Source organism: Bos grunniens, chromosome 3, assembly GCF_055505025.1.
Source record: "Bos grunniens cultivar Pamir isolate PY7600 chromosome 3, Bosgru_T2T1.0, whole genome shotgun sequence".
Classification (NCBI taxonomy): domain Eukaryota; kingdom Metazoa; phylum Chordata; class Mammalia; order Artiodactyla; family Bovidae; genus Bos; species Bos grunniens.
The window spans coordinates 99189376-99203657 of NC_141167.1; the positions used below are offsets into that span (position 1 = coordinate 99189376).

Genomic DNA, 14282 nt, shown 5'->3' on the forward strand with positions numbered 1-14282 from the left:
GTGTGAAATCACCTGTCTCTGTGTTGTTACCCAACTTAATTGTCAATTATGGTGATTAAGTTTGGCTTTCACTACCATCTCTGGTAATCATTAGTATTATCTCTGAGGCTGAACGAAGGAAAAAAATTATGCCAGGAAGAAAATCATTCTGTAAGTGAAGGTGAATATTTTGGTGTCAGTGAGTGAGGTAGCATTTTTCTTTTTTCAGGTTGAACCAAACCTGAGTCTAGCTGTCGTTTCCAATTTGCCTTTAGATGTCTCGGGACAGATCAACTCTCTCTTGTCACTTGGTTTCCTGTCATCAAGCAGAGGTTCCTGATACCCATCCCCTTCCGATTCTTCAGAGGTGTGCTCCATCACTAATTAGGAAAGTAAAATAATTAATACCTTTAAAGTGCTTTCAGTAATGTTGATGACTCTAAGTATAATAGGTGAAGCCCTAGAAACTTCTGGGGGGTTGCATAGAAAGTGCTGCCAAAGGGAAATGAGATTTTGATGGCTGATACTTTTCTAATTTCATCAGCCCTGTTAAATTTTGAACTTCTAGCCTTGGCTTCCTATAAAGAATTATCTAATTGTGACTCTTAACTAATAGTTTACTTGTTTTCTGGAATGGGGAATGAACAATAATGAAAGTAAGGAAAACCATAATTTCTTTCCTGCCTCCTTTACAAATTTTAATTTAGTAAAATCCCCAACCCCATTTCTGTTATGCTTTTATGGGATTGGGATTTCAGGACATGACAGAATAATGAAAGACATTTTAAAAATTATATCATTAGAGATTCTCTCTAATATTTGAATGCCATATGTCCCCAAGGTTTCCAACACTCTTAAGATGATAGTTTCCTTGATCGTTTCAAAACACTTTGAGGAAAAGAGTAAGAGATTTTTTTTCCCTATCAATAATTTAATGGGAAGAAATAAATTAAGTAATGCAAGCTTAAGGGATATGGAGAGTGAATCAGTAACTATTTACTGCCTTCTGGGATAGAGAGGGAATATCTCACACAATCCTCAGTAATACCACCTAAGAGCATAACCTAGCAGAGACCCTGGCAAGCCTAGACTGAGGCTGAGAAGAATTATAAAGGAATTAGCTTTCTGGATAGCTTCCCTTCTTTTCCAACTTAAAAAAAAAAATTTCCGTAAGTCAGAAAGAAAAACACCAATACAGTATATTAATGCATATATATGGAATTTAGAAAGATGGTAACAACGACCCTATATGCAAGACAGCAAAAGAGACACAGATGCAAAGAACAGACTTGTGGACTCTGTAGGAGAAGGTGAGAGTGGGATGATTTGAGAGAATAACATTGAAACATGAATATTACCATATGTGAATTAGATGACCAGTCCAACTTCAGTGCATGAAGCAGGGCACTCAAAGCCGGTGCACTGGGACAACCCAGAGGGATGGGATGAGGAGGCAGATGGGAGGGGGGTTCAGGGTGGGGGACACATGTACACCCGTGGCTGATTCATGTCAATGGCAAAAACCACCACAATATTGTATTAGCCTCCAATTAAAATAGATTTTAAAAAATTTCCTCCAAAAGAGACTATGATTTAAAATATCACCTAGGAATAAAGAAGGAGGGCAAAATACAGCTCAAATATTTTCTCTCTTATGAAGCTTTTGCCAGCCCTTCCTCTCTCAAGTCCCCAGGACAACATAAATTGCCCTGTCTGTGTTTTCACTGTACTTTGTTCTTACACGGGTACAGTGTGACTCTGTTTTATTGTAGTGCTTTGTTGTGTAGCCTAATTGCTATTGCTAAGTCGCTTTAGTCGTGTCCAACTCTGTGCGACCCCATAGACGGCAGCCCACCAGGCTCCCCTGTCCCTGGGATTCTCCAGGCAAGAACACTGGAGTGGGTTGCCATTTCCTTCCCCAATGCAGGAAAGTGAAAAGTGAAAGTGAAGTTGCTCAGTTGTGTCCGACTCTCAGCGACCCCATGGACTACAGCCCACCAGGCTCCTCCATCCATGGGATTTTCCAGGCAAGAGTACCGGAGTGGGGTGCCATTGCCTTCTCTGGTGTAGCCTAAACTTGTCCTCAAAATTTGACCAAGAGAGCACTTCTTTCTCAGCTGCTGTAGAAGTAAGGTTAAGGGTGATGAAGGAAAGGGAAAACTCAAAGCCCCAAGAACTGTGACTGATGAGTCCCCTATAAGGAAGCTACTGTCTCATGGTGAACTAAATCAAAAGAGAATGAACTGCCTTGGTAATTTGGATGTGCTGTAAAGGCTAAATGCTTTCTTTATTGGACAGCATTCCCCAAATTCATGGAGATTCCATGTAGGCTTGTGCTTTGTGACAGAAATGCCTCTGTAAGAACTGACTTAAGTCTAATTGGAAACCTTTTGTTTTCCCCTAGCTGTATATATCTCCCATTAGTACAGATTCTATATTATATTCATTCTTTTTCATTATCTAAAGAGGACCATAACAAATGTTTGTTAAATAGGCTTAAACTATCACTCCATCTTTTTTTTTTTCATTAAGAATTATTTTTATTCTCTTTCCACAAGGAAGTTATAAAAATACCTGTAAAAACATTGAAAAGGCTCTTTAAAATCCTGGAATGAAAAATTCTGAAGTATAAATTATGATACATTGTCTATGATTTGCAAATAAAGAATAAAATAAATTCTACAAGTTGGAATTTCTGAATGATTTTGGCAGGAATTTACCAGAAGGAGCCAGAACATCAAACCTTAACAATTTTCTATTTTCATCCCAATTGAGTTTTTGAAAAGCTGTATAATCTGTTGACAGGTACAGTCCACATACAAACTTGCTTCTGCCGTTAATGATGAAGTCAATCTGAAACAGAGATTTGTACGCTGGATGCACCAGGCTCTTCCATGCAACTGACTGGTTTTCTCTTATTTTTTTCCATCATGTTTTAAATAAAAGTAAATATATATATATGGTAAAAAAATTTAAATGGTACAAGAAGATTTAAAATAATCAGTAAATATCCTTTTTGCCTATAACCTAGAAAATCTGATGTCTTCCAAATCATCAGTCATATGAATAATTTGCAAAGTGAAGTCAACCTTAGAGTCTCTTCATCTGAAAATTATTCTCAGGATTTCTGGAATGTGTTGATTCTCTCATATATTGCCTCTGTTACAGAGGAAAGCCATGCAGTCTTCTTCTAAAAAACAACTAACTACAAAAGCAACTCGCACGCTCTGCTTTGAGAGAGCAAGTCCAGGCAACACCTTGTACTCCGTGGATCTGGTCCTGGCTACAGGCAGAAGCTCTGGTATCAACCAGAGATTTGGGCGGGTGGCCAGAGCTCAGCCAAGCCCTTCCTGAATGCCTCGGGTCCTCCGGGCCAGCTGCACATCCTTCGGGAAGAGCGTGACGCGGCAGGCGTGTAAGGAGAGGAGATAGGCATCCTCAAAGAGATGAACTAGAAATGCTTCTGCCGCCTCTTGTAGGGCCAACAGGGCCTGGGCTTGCCAATTGAAGTCCACACCACGAGTGAATTGAACACATATTTCTCTTGCCTGTGAAAGAGCGGGGATGGGGAGCAAGGGGAAGAGTAGAGAGGAAAAGGAGACTCAAAGAAGACAGACTCTCTCTGTGAGCCTCCATGAATCTTCACTTCTGTTCTTCCTTCCTGGTGCTTAACCTTGGGACCTAACTAGTAGCTAACACCTAACTAGGTGTCAACTCCAAGGAGGTTAGAGATGGGCACATCTATCCTGGTCATGGTGTGGGGAGAGGAGGAGACAATCTGTTAGGGCAGGAGAAGGGATGAGAGGGTGGTTGGATGAGAGAGTTCCTTTTACAAAATCAAAGAGCACAGTTTCAAAGGTGGTGGGGGTTAGAAACGAACTCTATAAAGAATGAGAAGTTGCCCTCGGCAGGCTCAAGTTTTCAGGAGCTGAAGTGTCCCTGATCAGATTATAGAAGAGGTCCCTTGCCGTTTGGGCAAGAGATGACAGGGCCCCAACACCCGGGAAATTTAAACAAAGGAGGCTGCACAGGGGTTGGCGGGAGGCTCCGTGGAGCTCACCAGGCGGCATAAGGGGTTCTTTCTTAACAGCAGGTGTGTGGTCTTCTGAAGAGTTCGGATCTCCTTCAGGACTCCATGTCTCCGGCGAGCAAGTGGACGGGAGGACGTGCCTAAGGACGGGGCCGGCCGGCGGGCGGCGGGAGCCGGGCTCACGGGGCGCCTCCTTGGTGTTTCAGGCTTGCGTTTCTGGCGGCGGGGCCACTTGGCGGGCGTGCAGGTCTGGAGCCCTGCGGCTCCTTCTATATCACTCCATCTTTTAACTCTGTAAGTCTGAAGGGATAAACAGTGTCAGATATTCATTTTCTTTCTTTAAAGTTCACATTTTTAATGCATTCAAAGTAATGCAAGAAACAAGGCATGATGTCTTTTGATATTAGGCTTTCAAATTTCAGCTCTACCTCTATTTTTTCACAGAACCTATGACTTCCCTCAAGAAGCTGGCAGGACAAGAGATGGCTATTTCTAGACTCCCTTTTGCTTTCCCTTTGTCCTTCTGGATCTGTTTCTTTCTGGTTAGTTGAATTTACAGCTGCCCTTGAGATTTCAGGCCCCAGAACCAAGGGTTCCCAGCATTTCCTTGCAAAAGTTCCATGATTCAGCTATCTCTGCCAGTATGGGCTTCTGAGGAAATGAACCAAAGCTAGCAGTGGTTGCTATGGTGATCAAGTCTCTATGAAGAAAAGTCAGTGAGCATCCATTTGAAGTGGGGGGCATATTATAGTAGAATGGCCATCTGCTAAGAATGAAGTTGTGGAGAAGGAGTCGGGTCAAAGGTGGAAGGTTTAGGGAGTATGGAAAAATATAGAATCAATACTAAGAGGGATGTATCAGGGAGTTAACAGTGATGTGTAAAGTGATTACATGAAGAGCAATGAGACTCCTGCCCAGGAGAGCATGCATATATCAGAGTGAACCCTGGGAGTGTGGCTTCATGAAAGTGATAGTCGCTCAATCGTGTCCGGCTCTTTGTGACCCCATAGACTGTACTGGAATTCTCCAGGCCAGAATACAGAGTGGGTAGCCTTTCCCTTGCTCCAGGCAATCTTCCCAACCCAGGGATCAAACCCAGGTCTCCCACATTATGGGTGGATTCTTTACCAGTTGAGCCACAAGGGAAGCCCAAGAATACTAGAGTAGGTAGCCTATCCCTTCTCCAGCAGATCTTCCCAACCCAGGAATTGAACCAGGGTCTCCTGCATAGCAGGTGGATTCTTTACCAACTGAGCTATTTGTTACTCACAGAAATTCTTCGTGCTGCCTAGGGGTGGCAGCAGACAGAACAGACATGAAGAATTACATGAGGAATAACCCAAGGCTGGGTACTGGCAAAGAAGATCCAAGATTGAAGGAACCTGTGAAACACAAACACACCTCAGATTACTAAGAACTACACTCTCAGAAGTTTTTCAGTTTGCCGCAGAATGAACAGAAGTATGTTTGTGTGAAACCTCAGTGTGATGGAAAACAAAATCTTTTGTTAATAATAATCCTTGAATCACAGGGTTATTATAATAAATTTTGTAACTTATTAATTTATGCAGAATGCCTATTGCATAGTTCATAATCATTAAATTCTTGTCTAGGTATTTCAAAAAATTATCTGAGATTCCAACTAATGTTCAACTCTTAAGCCATACAACTAGTTAACATTTATTCAAAGAGCTCATAGCCCTTAAAAAGATGTAATGTAGAAACAAAACATATGGATGCCAAGTGGGGTAAGGAAGGTGGGATGAATTGGGAGATTGGGGTTCGTGTACATACACTATTGATACTGTGTATAAAATAGAGAACTAATGAAAACCTACTGTATAACACAGGGCTGCTGCTACTGCTAAGTCGCTTCAGTTGTGTCCAACTCTGTGCAACCCCATAGACAGAAGCCCACCAGGTTCCCCTGTCCATGGGATTCTCCAGGCAAGAACACTGGAGTGGGTTGCCATTTCCTTCTCCAATGCATGAAAGTGAAAAGTGAAAGGGAAGTCACTCAGTCGTGTCCGACTCTTAGCGACCCCATGGACTATAGCCTACCAGGCTCCTCCATCCATGGGATTTTCCAGGCAAGAGTACTGGAGTGGGGTGCCATTGCCTTCTCCGATAGCACAGGGAACCCTACTCAATGCTCTGTGGTGACCTAAGTGGGAAGGAAATCCAAAAAAAGGAGATATATGTATACGTACGGCTGATTCACTTTGCTGCACAGCAGAAACACAACATTGTATAGCAATTATACTTCAATAAAAATTAATTTTAAAAAGGTGTGATGAACACACCAAAGGTAACTTAGAAACAGGAATCATTAACTTTATGATATAAAACAGCAATGTTGACCTCTGGGAGAATAAAGTCCAAGACTCTCTTGGGCTCTCTCACCTAATACTCCTGTCTCCTGCCCTCTCACAGGGTGACTTGGGATACAGTGGGAGACTCTCCCCTAGAGGAGGAGTCCAAGTTTGGATTGGCCAGTTACCAGCAGGTAAAGCTCTTAAAGAAAACAGTCTCAGTGTGTTTTGTTTCTCTTCTCTTCTCTCCTTTTGTTTCCTTCCAGGGGCAGCCTTGGCAATCTTTCCTCCTTGTCTCCCACGTGATGGCAGGATCTGAGTGAGAAGATCCATGGCAGGTAGCAGAGGTCAAGTCCACATGCAAACTGCAGCTGGTACTTGTCTTTTCCTTGTTGCCTGTTATAGTTGTAGGATCAGGGAGGAGGGTTTGGTTTTGTGGAAGGTATTTACAAAGAGTGGGCCCAACAGCCTGCTTTGTTTCCATGCAATTCAATCCAACCCACTTAGAGAAACAATTTCTCCAAACAGTACAGCCTAGACCACTGGAATATAGAGACTAGTCTACAGACATTGCACAATATTACTTTACTTTCTCTGGTTTACTTCACCTTTTGTCTATAACCATCAGAATCATTTAAATGGAAGGGTTATACAGAATCCCCAAAACCCCTGAATAAAATATCACTTTATTTTTTTTTTATTTTTTTATATCACTTTAATATAGTATTAACGTCACCCTATAATAGAATCTCTATTCTATTATGTACAACACCTGATCCAATATCCACTCTATCCCTCAGTCTCAATTCTTTCATCAATAAATGAAGCTACGAAGATGTTGACTTTAACCTCAGCTGTAAAAGGGGGTTGAACTACACATTTTATTAATTTAATTTTTAATTGGAGGAAAATTGTTTTACAGTGTTGTATTGGTTTCTGCCATACAACAATGCAAATCAGCCATAATTATATATAGATCCCCTCCCTCTTATGCCTTCCTCCCCTCCCCCTATCCCACTCATCTAGGTCATCACAGAGCACCAGGCTGGGCTCCCTGTGTTATAAAGTAACTTCCCAGGAGTTATCTATTTCACACATGATAGTATATATATACGTGTGTGTCGGTGCTACTTTCTCAGTTTGCCTAGCCCTTTCTTTCTCCCACTGTGTCCACAAGTCCATTCTCTTCATCTCCATTCCTTTCCTGCAAATAGGAACTATGCATTTATATATTTACTTTTTAACTTGTCTTTTTATCCATTAGGTGGTAAGTAATTTGAATGCAAGAATCATGCCTTATTTTCTGTGCTTCAAAGCACTGATTTAGTGTCTTTTATATGGTAGCTTTCTAAAACCTATCTGTGGTACCAGAATAATAAGTTCTCAGAATTGGAAGGGATCTGAGAAGTCATAGGACCCAATCCCACATCCTGGAATGAATCTCCTCCCAAACTTCCCGGGTAAGTGATTCATCTTCATGGATGCTCCAGGGAGGGGGAGCCTGCTGCCTCACACAGGGCTCCATATTGTAGTTGTACAGCCCTTGTTGTTGGAAAGTGCTTCCTTACCTTGTGCTGAAATTTGTCTCCCTATGAGGGCCATCTATCATACCTCTTACTGTTCTCAGAACCACACATTGTCTTCCTGAGTGCATCTCATAGCTCTTCAAGGATTCAAAGTAGCTTTCATGTTAAGGGGGTTTTAAATAACCTCCATTCCTTTATATGTTCTTCAGAGGAAATGTCTTTCAGGACCCTGTATCTCTCCTTTGGAGATTGGTTGGTCAAAATTTCTCATAAACTATGGAGTCTAGAATCAACCACACAGAACAATGAGCAGAGAAAAGAGTGAACAAAACTTCTGTCCATGAATTGATGCTTAGGAAAACAGCTTTGCTGGCAGTGGTTCTATTGCCTATTTATTAATAGCTTTACAGACACAGTGAAAACACACATGTCATTTCATGCAAAAATTCTGTGGAGTCCAATCTTACCCATCCCAAACTCGTGCAGCCACGTTTGGAGGCCAGGTAAACGGCTTTGTATTCAGTTCAGTTCAGTCGCTCAGTTGTGTCCGACTCTTTGCGGCCCCATGAATCGCAGCACGCCAGGCCTCCCTGTCCATGCGGCTGTGACTGGCTTTATATTAATCCCTATTAATTGACTGTCCTCACTGATCAAGCCTATTGAGATGTTCTTAAAACCCTGGCTCGATTAGGAATAATGATCCCTTTCTCAAGTGTTACTGTGAAGATTAGATGAAATAATACATACAAAGCACATAGAATTCCCCACACATAGAAGTTACTTAATAAACAGTTCATATTATTACAGCCAACCTAATGATGGATTGACTCTAAATCTCTACCAGTTCTGGCATTCTGGGATTTTATTATTTTCAGGATAAACAGATAATTTGGAACTCCTGGTTCTCAGTTTCATACTTACCCTAACATTTTTGTTTGTTGCATGTTATTATACCTGCTCCTGACCCAAATAGTAAAGAACCTGCCTGCCAATGCAGGAGGCATAAGAGGCACAGGTTTGATCCCTGGGTCAGGAAGATCCTCTGGAGGAGGGCATGGCAACCCACTCCAGTATTCTTACCTGGAGAATCCCACGAACAGGGGAACCTGGGGGGCTATGGTCCATGGGGTCGCAAAGAGTCAGACATGACTGAAGTGACTTAGCACACACACGTGCACGCAGGCCTGACCTAAAAAGTACAGAAGTAACAGGTTAAAAAGCAAAACATTGCTTTCCTACCTCTACAACTAAGTTAGCCAAGGGATACAAGCAAAGATCACCAGACTGTCACCGGTAGTAAATTATTTACTAAAGAAAAAGAGTTTGCTCAGAGGACAGAGTCAGAAACATTAGTGAAGTAAGCCAGAAAGAAAAACACCAATACAGTATACTAACTCATATATATGGAATTTAGAAAAATGGTAATGACAACCCTGTATGCAGGACAGCAGAGGAGACACAGATGTGTAGAGCAGTCTTTTGGACTCTGTGGGAGAGGGACGGGGGGGATGATTTGGGAGAATGTCATTGGGACATGTATAATATCGTATGGGAGGTGAATTGCCAGTCCAGGTTCGATGCGGAATGCAGGAGGCTTGGGGCTGGTGCACTGGGATGACCCGGAAGGATGGTATGGGGAGGGAGGTGGTGGTGGTGGGGTTCAGAATGGGAGCACGTGTACATCTGTGGCGGATGCATGTTGATGTATGGCAGAACCAATACAATATTGTAAAGTAAAAAAAAAATAAATAAATAAAATTTAAAAAGAGTAAGAAAAAATACCTGCCCCTTGGGAAGAAAGTTATGACAAGCTTAGACAGTGTAATAAAAAGCAGAGACAAAAAAAAAAAAAAAAAGAATTATTAAGCAGGAGCAATTTCAATGTTGGGTGTGAAATCAGAAAATAAATAAACATGATGCAAAAAAAGACATTTTTGTATTTAATACAAATTTGAGTCACAAATGAAATAATCTGATGTATGTAGATATATAAAATGAGTTAAATATAGCTTTAAGGAGTGATTTTTAGCTGGTTGCATGATTAAGATCCTGAAAGTTGCCATCAAACTGGCATTGCCAAATTTCTCAAAGTGTGATTCAAGGATTTCATGCACTGGACTCACCTGAGGTACTTGTTTAAAATGAAGATTCCTACCCACTACTATATATAAAACAGCCAACAAAGACCTACTGTATAGTAGAGGGAACTCAACTCAACAATTTGTAATAACCTATGTGGGAAAAGAAACTGAGAAAGAATGGAAATATGAGTATGTATATGGATATATTCATATGTATAACTAAATCACTTTGTTGTACACCTGAAACTAACATAACACTATAAATCAACTATCCTCCAATATAAAATTTAAAAAAAATTTTTAATGAAGATTCCTAGATATTGAATCAAACCAGTGAATTGGAATTGTTAAGATTGGACCCAGGAATTTGAATTTTAACCATGGCATGTGTAGATTCTGGTGTCCACAAAAAAATGAGACCCTCTGCAGTGTAATGAGCACCTGGAGGGCAAAGAGCAGCCGCTGCATGGAGGAAAGAGAGGGAACTTCTCCACGTGTACCTTTACACAATCTACTGTAGGCCTCAAGTCACCTCCTTGGGAGCTGTGTAGTTTGGAAGTCTCATTCATTTTGGGCCACAGGAGACACCATGCGGAGCAACTGGGGTCTTCACAGTCATCAGACCTCCAATACGCCTCAGTAAGATAACTTACCCAGGAGTTTGCTAATCCCTGAAAGGCCAGAGGGACCCCTCCACCACTGACAACCCCATATAGCCAGAAAAGCATTTGTAAGTTATTTTGAGGGTATTAGAGTCAACTTCCTGAATCACAATTTGGAGCCCTGCTCCTGAGTTCAGGGCTAACTGTCACATTTGTCCCATGTGGAAAAGCAACGGACATGTACCCAGGTTGTGACAATCAAATCACTGAAGGAATTTTGGAACTGGGTCTGAAGTTGGTTATGGTTTGCTAGCGCGTTTTGTTAGAAACAGAATGTGTAAATTTGAGATCTGCATCCACTCTGTGGACAAAAAAGCAGATAAAATTAATTAGCTATATATAAGAAAATAGGCAGAGAGAAGCAAAGACGTAATAGTTCTTGTTTCTAGCTTCTTCTTCAGGGTCCATTCTTCCTGCATTCTCTCCCTCGGATCCATGAAAGATCTCTGTATCTTTATGCCAAATGCCCCTTCACTTGTTTTTTATATCATACCAATTCAAGGGACTTTCTATTACTTTTAACTAAAAGAATCCTAATTAGCTAAGTCCATTTTGCCATGTAACCATTAATTTTTTTTTCACCTCCTAGTATGCAATCTCTTCTGGTTATCTACCCCTCCACTCACATCTCTGTGTTCTATGCTTTTTTAAAAAAAATCTTTTGACCATGGCATGTGGGATCTTAGCTTCCCCAACAGGAATCAAACCTGCAACCCTGAAGTCGAAGCACAGTGTCTTAATCACTGGACCACAGGGGAAGTCCCTGTGTTCTGTGCTTTTGATTCAATTTCCTGCTGTTGTCCTCCCACCCAAAGTTTCCACGGAATGTTTCCTATAACTGACAAGCTTTTCTCCATCTTTAACTCTCTTCTGGCTTTAACTGGAGTCCAGTTCTGCCCAGAGGCTAACGGTTCCCTGTGTCCCTTTCAAGGGGAGGCTTCTCTTTTCATGTGTCTTCTTCCCTGTGATTAAGGAATGTCCACTGGGGTTTGTTTAGAAAGAAGCGGCAGATTGGCTACTTGGTAGGCATCTTATGTTTGAGATGCCTTCTGTTACCCTGTTGTCTCCCCACCTCATGTGGGGAGACATGCACTCACGCACTTCATTCTCTAGCAAAACTGAGATTCTTTTCACCCTTGGTCTTCTCCATGTGCTGTTCCCACTGCCTGATAATCTTTTTAACCTTCTTCACCTGACTAACTTCTACTCCCCCTTTTGTGCTCAGTTGCTAAATCACATCTAACTCTTTGCGACCCCGTGGACTGTAGCCCTCCAGGATCCTCTGTCCATGGAATTCTCCAGGCAAGAATACTGGAGTGGGTTGCCATGTCCTTCTCCAGGGGATCTTCCCAACCCGGGATCAAACCCACATCTCCTGCATTTGGAAGTTCTTTACCCCTGAGCCATCAGGGGTGCCCACTCACCCTTTAGGTCTCACTAACATGTCCCTCACTCTGGGAAGTTTTCCCTGACACCTCTTCTGGGAGTCAGGCTCCCTTGCTCCATTCTCCCATTATAGTGTGCTTCCCCTATCTTCACATTTAACTACCTTCCAATACTACTGGGCCAATCATCAGTCTTTCCTATAGATTTTTAGTCCCACAAAACCAAGGGCTTTGTAGTTCTTGTTTTTACTTTCCCAACACACATGAGAGAAAGAGGCGATTTGGCCTAACTTTGTACTCCCAGTTGCTGGAACAGTGTTAGGTCTTTCTTGGCAGGAATTCCATAAAACATTTCTTAAGGAAATGAACAGTCTTCCTCTGAGCTAAGAATATATCGACCTGCAGATTTCCATAATACGATGACACATTTGGGATCCTGAGAGATAAAGCAGCCTTAGCTAGGGGCCAAAAGATATATGAGGGAGTTTTGCAACTACAAGAGAGCAAGACGTTGTTTTGCAATGAGTTGATTATAGTACTTGGCACATTCCCTGGGTGAGAATCTGCTTCTGGGCCTGGATGTATGGGACAGACCCAGCAAATGACAGTATGACAGGAGCTAACACGGCTCTGCTTATACTGAACCACCCATGGATGAGCCCCCTCCTTCTTACCCCCTCTCTTTTCCTCCTGTGTGGATCTTCATTTCTGATGCAAGGGAATGCAGAAAGCATGGTGGTGGTCTTTTGAATTTGTCTCCTAACCTCGAAAATCCTTCCTGCTCTCCTTGTTTCTCACCACTTATCCCAGGACAAACACCGGTGGCTTTTTTCTGTGTATATTAGATAAGAAACTGAATTTAGTCAAGGTACAAGCACTTGTCCCTTATTTGCCCCTTATTATAGTATTCCATATTTCATAACATTCCCAGGTAGAAATCTGGTCTAAACCTTCCGGCCTTGACTGAAAAATTCAGTTTATCTAATGTACACAGAAGAAAATCCACTAGTGTTTGTCCTGGGATAAGTACAAGTAAGATGAGCAAGAGTCATGGGTTCGATCCCCAGGTTGGGAAGATCCCCTGGAGAAGGAAACAGCAACCTGCTCCAGTATTCTTGCTGGGAAATCCCATAGACAGAGGAGCCTAGTGGGCTACAGTCCATGGGGTTGCAAAGAGCAGACGTGACTGAGCACACACACACACGCTCAAGATGATTATAAAAGACAAATATCTGAAAGTATCTAGAGAGTGTTATTAATCAAGATTGGCCCTTTTCATAGAGAAAGCAATTTCTTTCTGAAATTTCCCTTCATATCCATGAATGACTTAATAATGATCTATCTCATGGTCCAAATAAACAGGTAACCCTGAGCACAGGTAACAGAAAGATAGTGCTTGGTAAGATTTCTGTTATATTATTCTTCATTTTTTTGAAAGCACATTTTCTTACTTAAATAGCCAACATTAAACACAACCATTTAAAATATTATAAGTATATGAAAAATATAATATCCAAATAAACAATTAGAAAAGAATGTCTATATGTGAATAACTGAGTCACTTTGCTATATAGCAGAGATTGGCACAGCATTATAATCAATTATATGTCAACAAAAATTAAAATAGAATTAAAAAATAAGCAGGTAAAATCAGACGTCTTTCTCAGGCTTCCCTGATGGTCCAGTGGTTGAGAATCTACCTTACAATGCATGGGACACAGGTTCAGTGTCTGGTCTGGTAAGATACCAACCACATGCTTCAGGGGTAACTAAGTCCGTGCACCACAACTCCTGAGCCCATGCTTTAGAGCCTGAAAGCCACAAGAGAAGCCACTGTAGTGCGAAGCCCACACACCACAACTGGAGAAGAGCCCCTGCTCACTACAACTAAAGAAAGCCTAGGCGCAACAACAAAAACCCAGCACAGCCAAAAATAATTAAAAATAAATACATTAAAAAAATCTTTCTCACATTATATATCACTGCTCAGTCTAATCCTGATTCATATTCTCAGGCTTTGGTAAAGGTTTCCTTCTAATTCATCTGAGTTCTTATATTACTTTCTTTCTTGCTGCTGCTGCTGCTGTTGCTAAGTCACGTCAGTCGTGTCCGATTCTGTGCGACCCAATAGACGGCAGGCCATCAGGCTCCCCCATCCTTGGGATTCTCCAGGCAAGAACACTGGAGTGGGTTGCCATTTCCTTCTCCAATGCATGAAAGTGAAAGTGAAGTTGCTCAGTTGTGTCTGACTCCTCACGACCCCATGGACTGTAGCCCACCAGGATCCTCCATCCATGGGATCTCCCA

General features: G+C 41.8%; 1 protein-coding gene across 26 annotated transcripts in view; it reads right to left on the minus strand.

The window, feature by feature from the left end:
• Positions 1-2887: 2887 nt before the first annotated feature.
• The window catches only part of LOC147376237 (histone H3-like centromeric protein A), a 213440-nt gene continuing 202045 nt past the window's right edge, over positions 2888-14282 (minus strand). For 5 of the 26 annotated variants that reach the window (XM_086392219.1, XM_086392225.1, XM_086392220.1 and 2 more), the window contains 4 exons: positions 12650-12807; positions 8928-9036; positions 4040-4309; positions 2888-3527 (listed from right to left, as the gene is read on the minus strand). In XM_086392219.1, coding sequence (XP_086248345.1) covers positions 3315-3527; positions 4040-4309; positions 8928-9036; positions 12650-12681 — 624 coding nt within the window. In that variant the 5' untranslated portion in view covers positions 12682-12807 and the 3' untranslated portion in view covers positions 2888-3314. The other 21 variants (XM_086392218.1, XM_086392226.1, XM_086392230.1 and 18 more) reach the window with 11 other exon arrangements.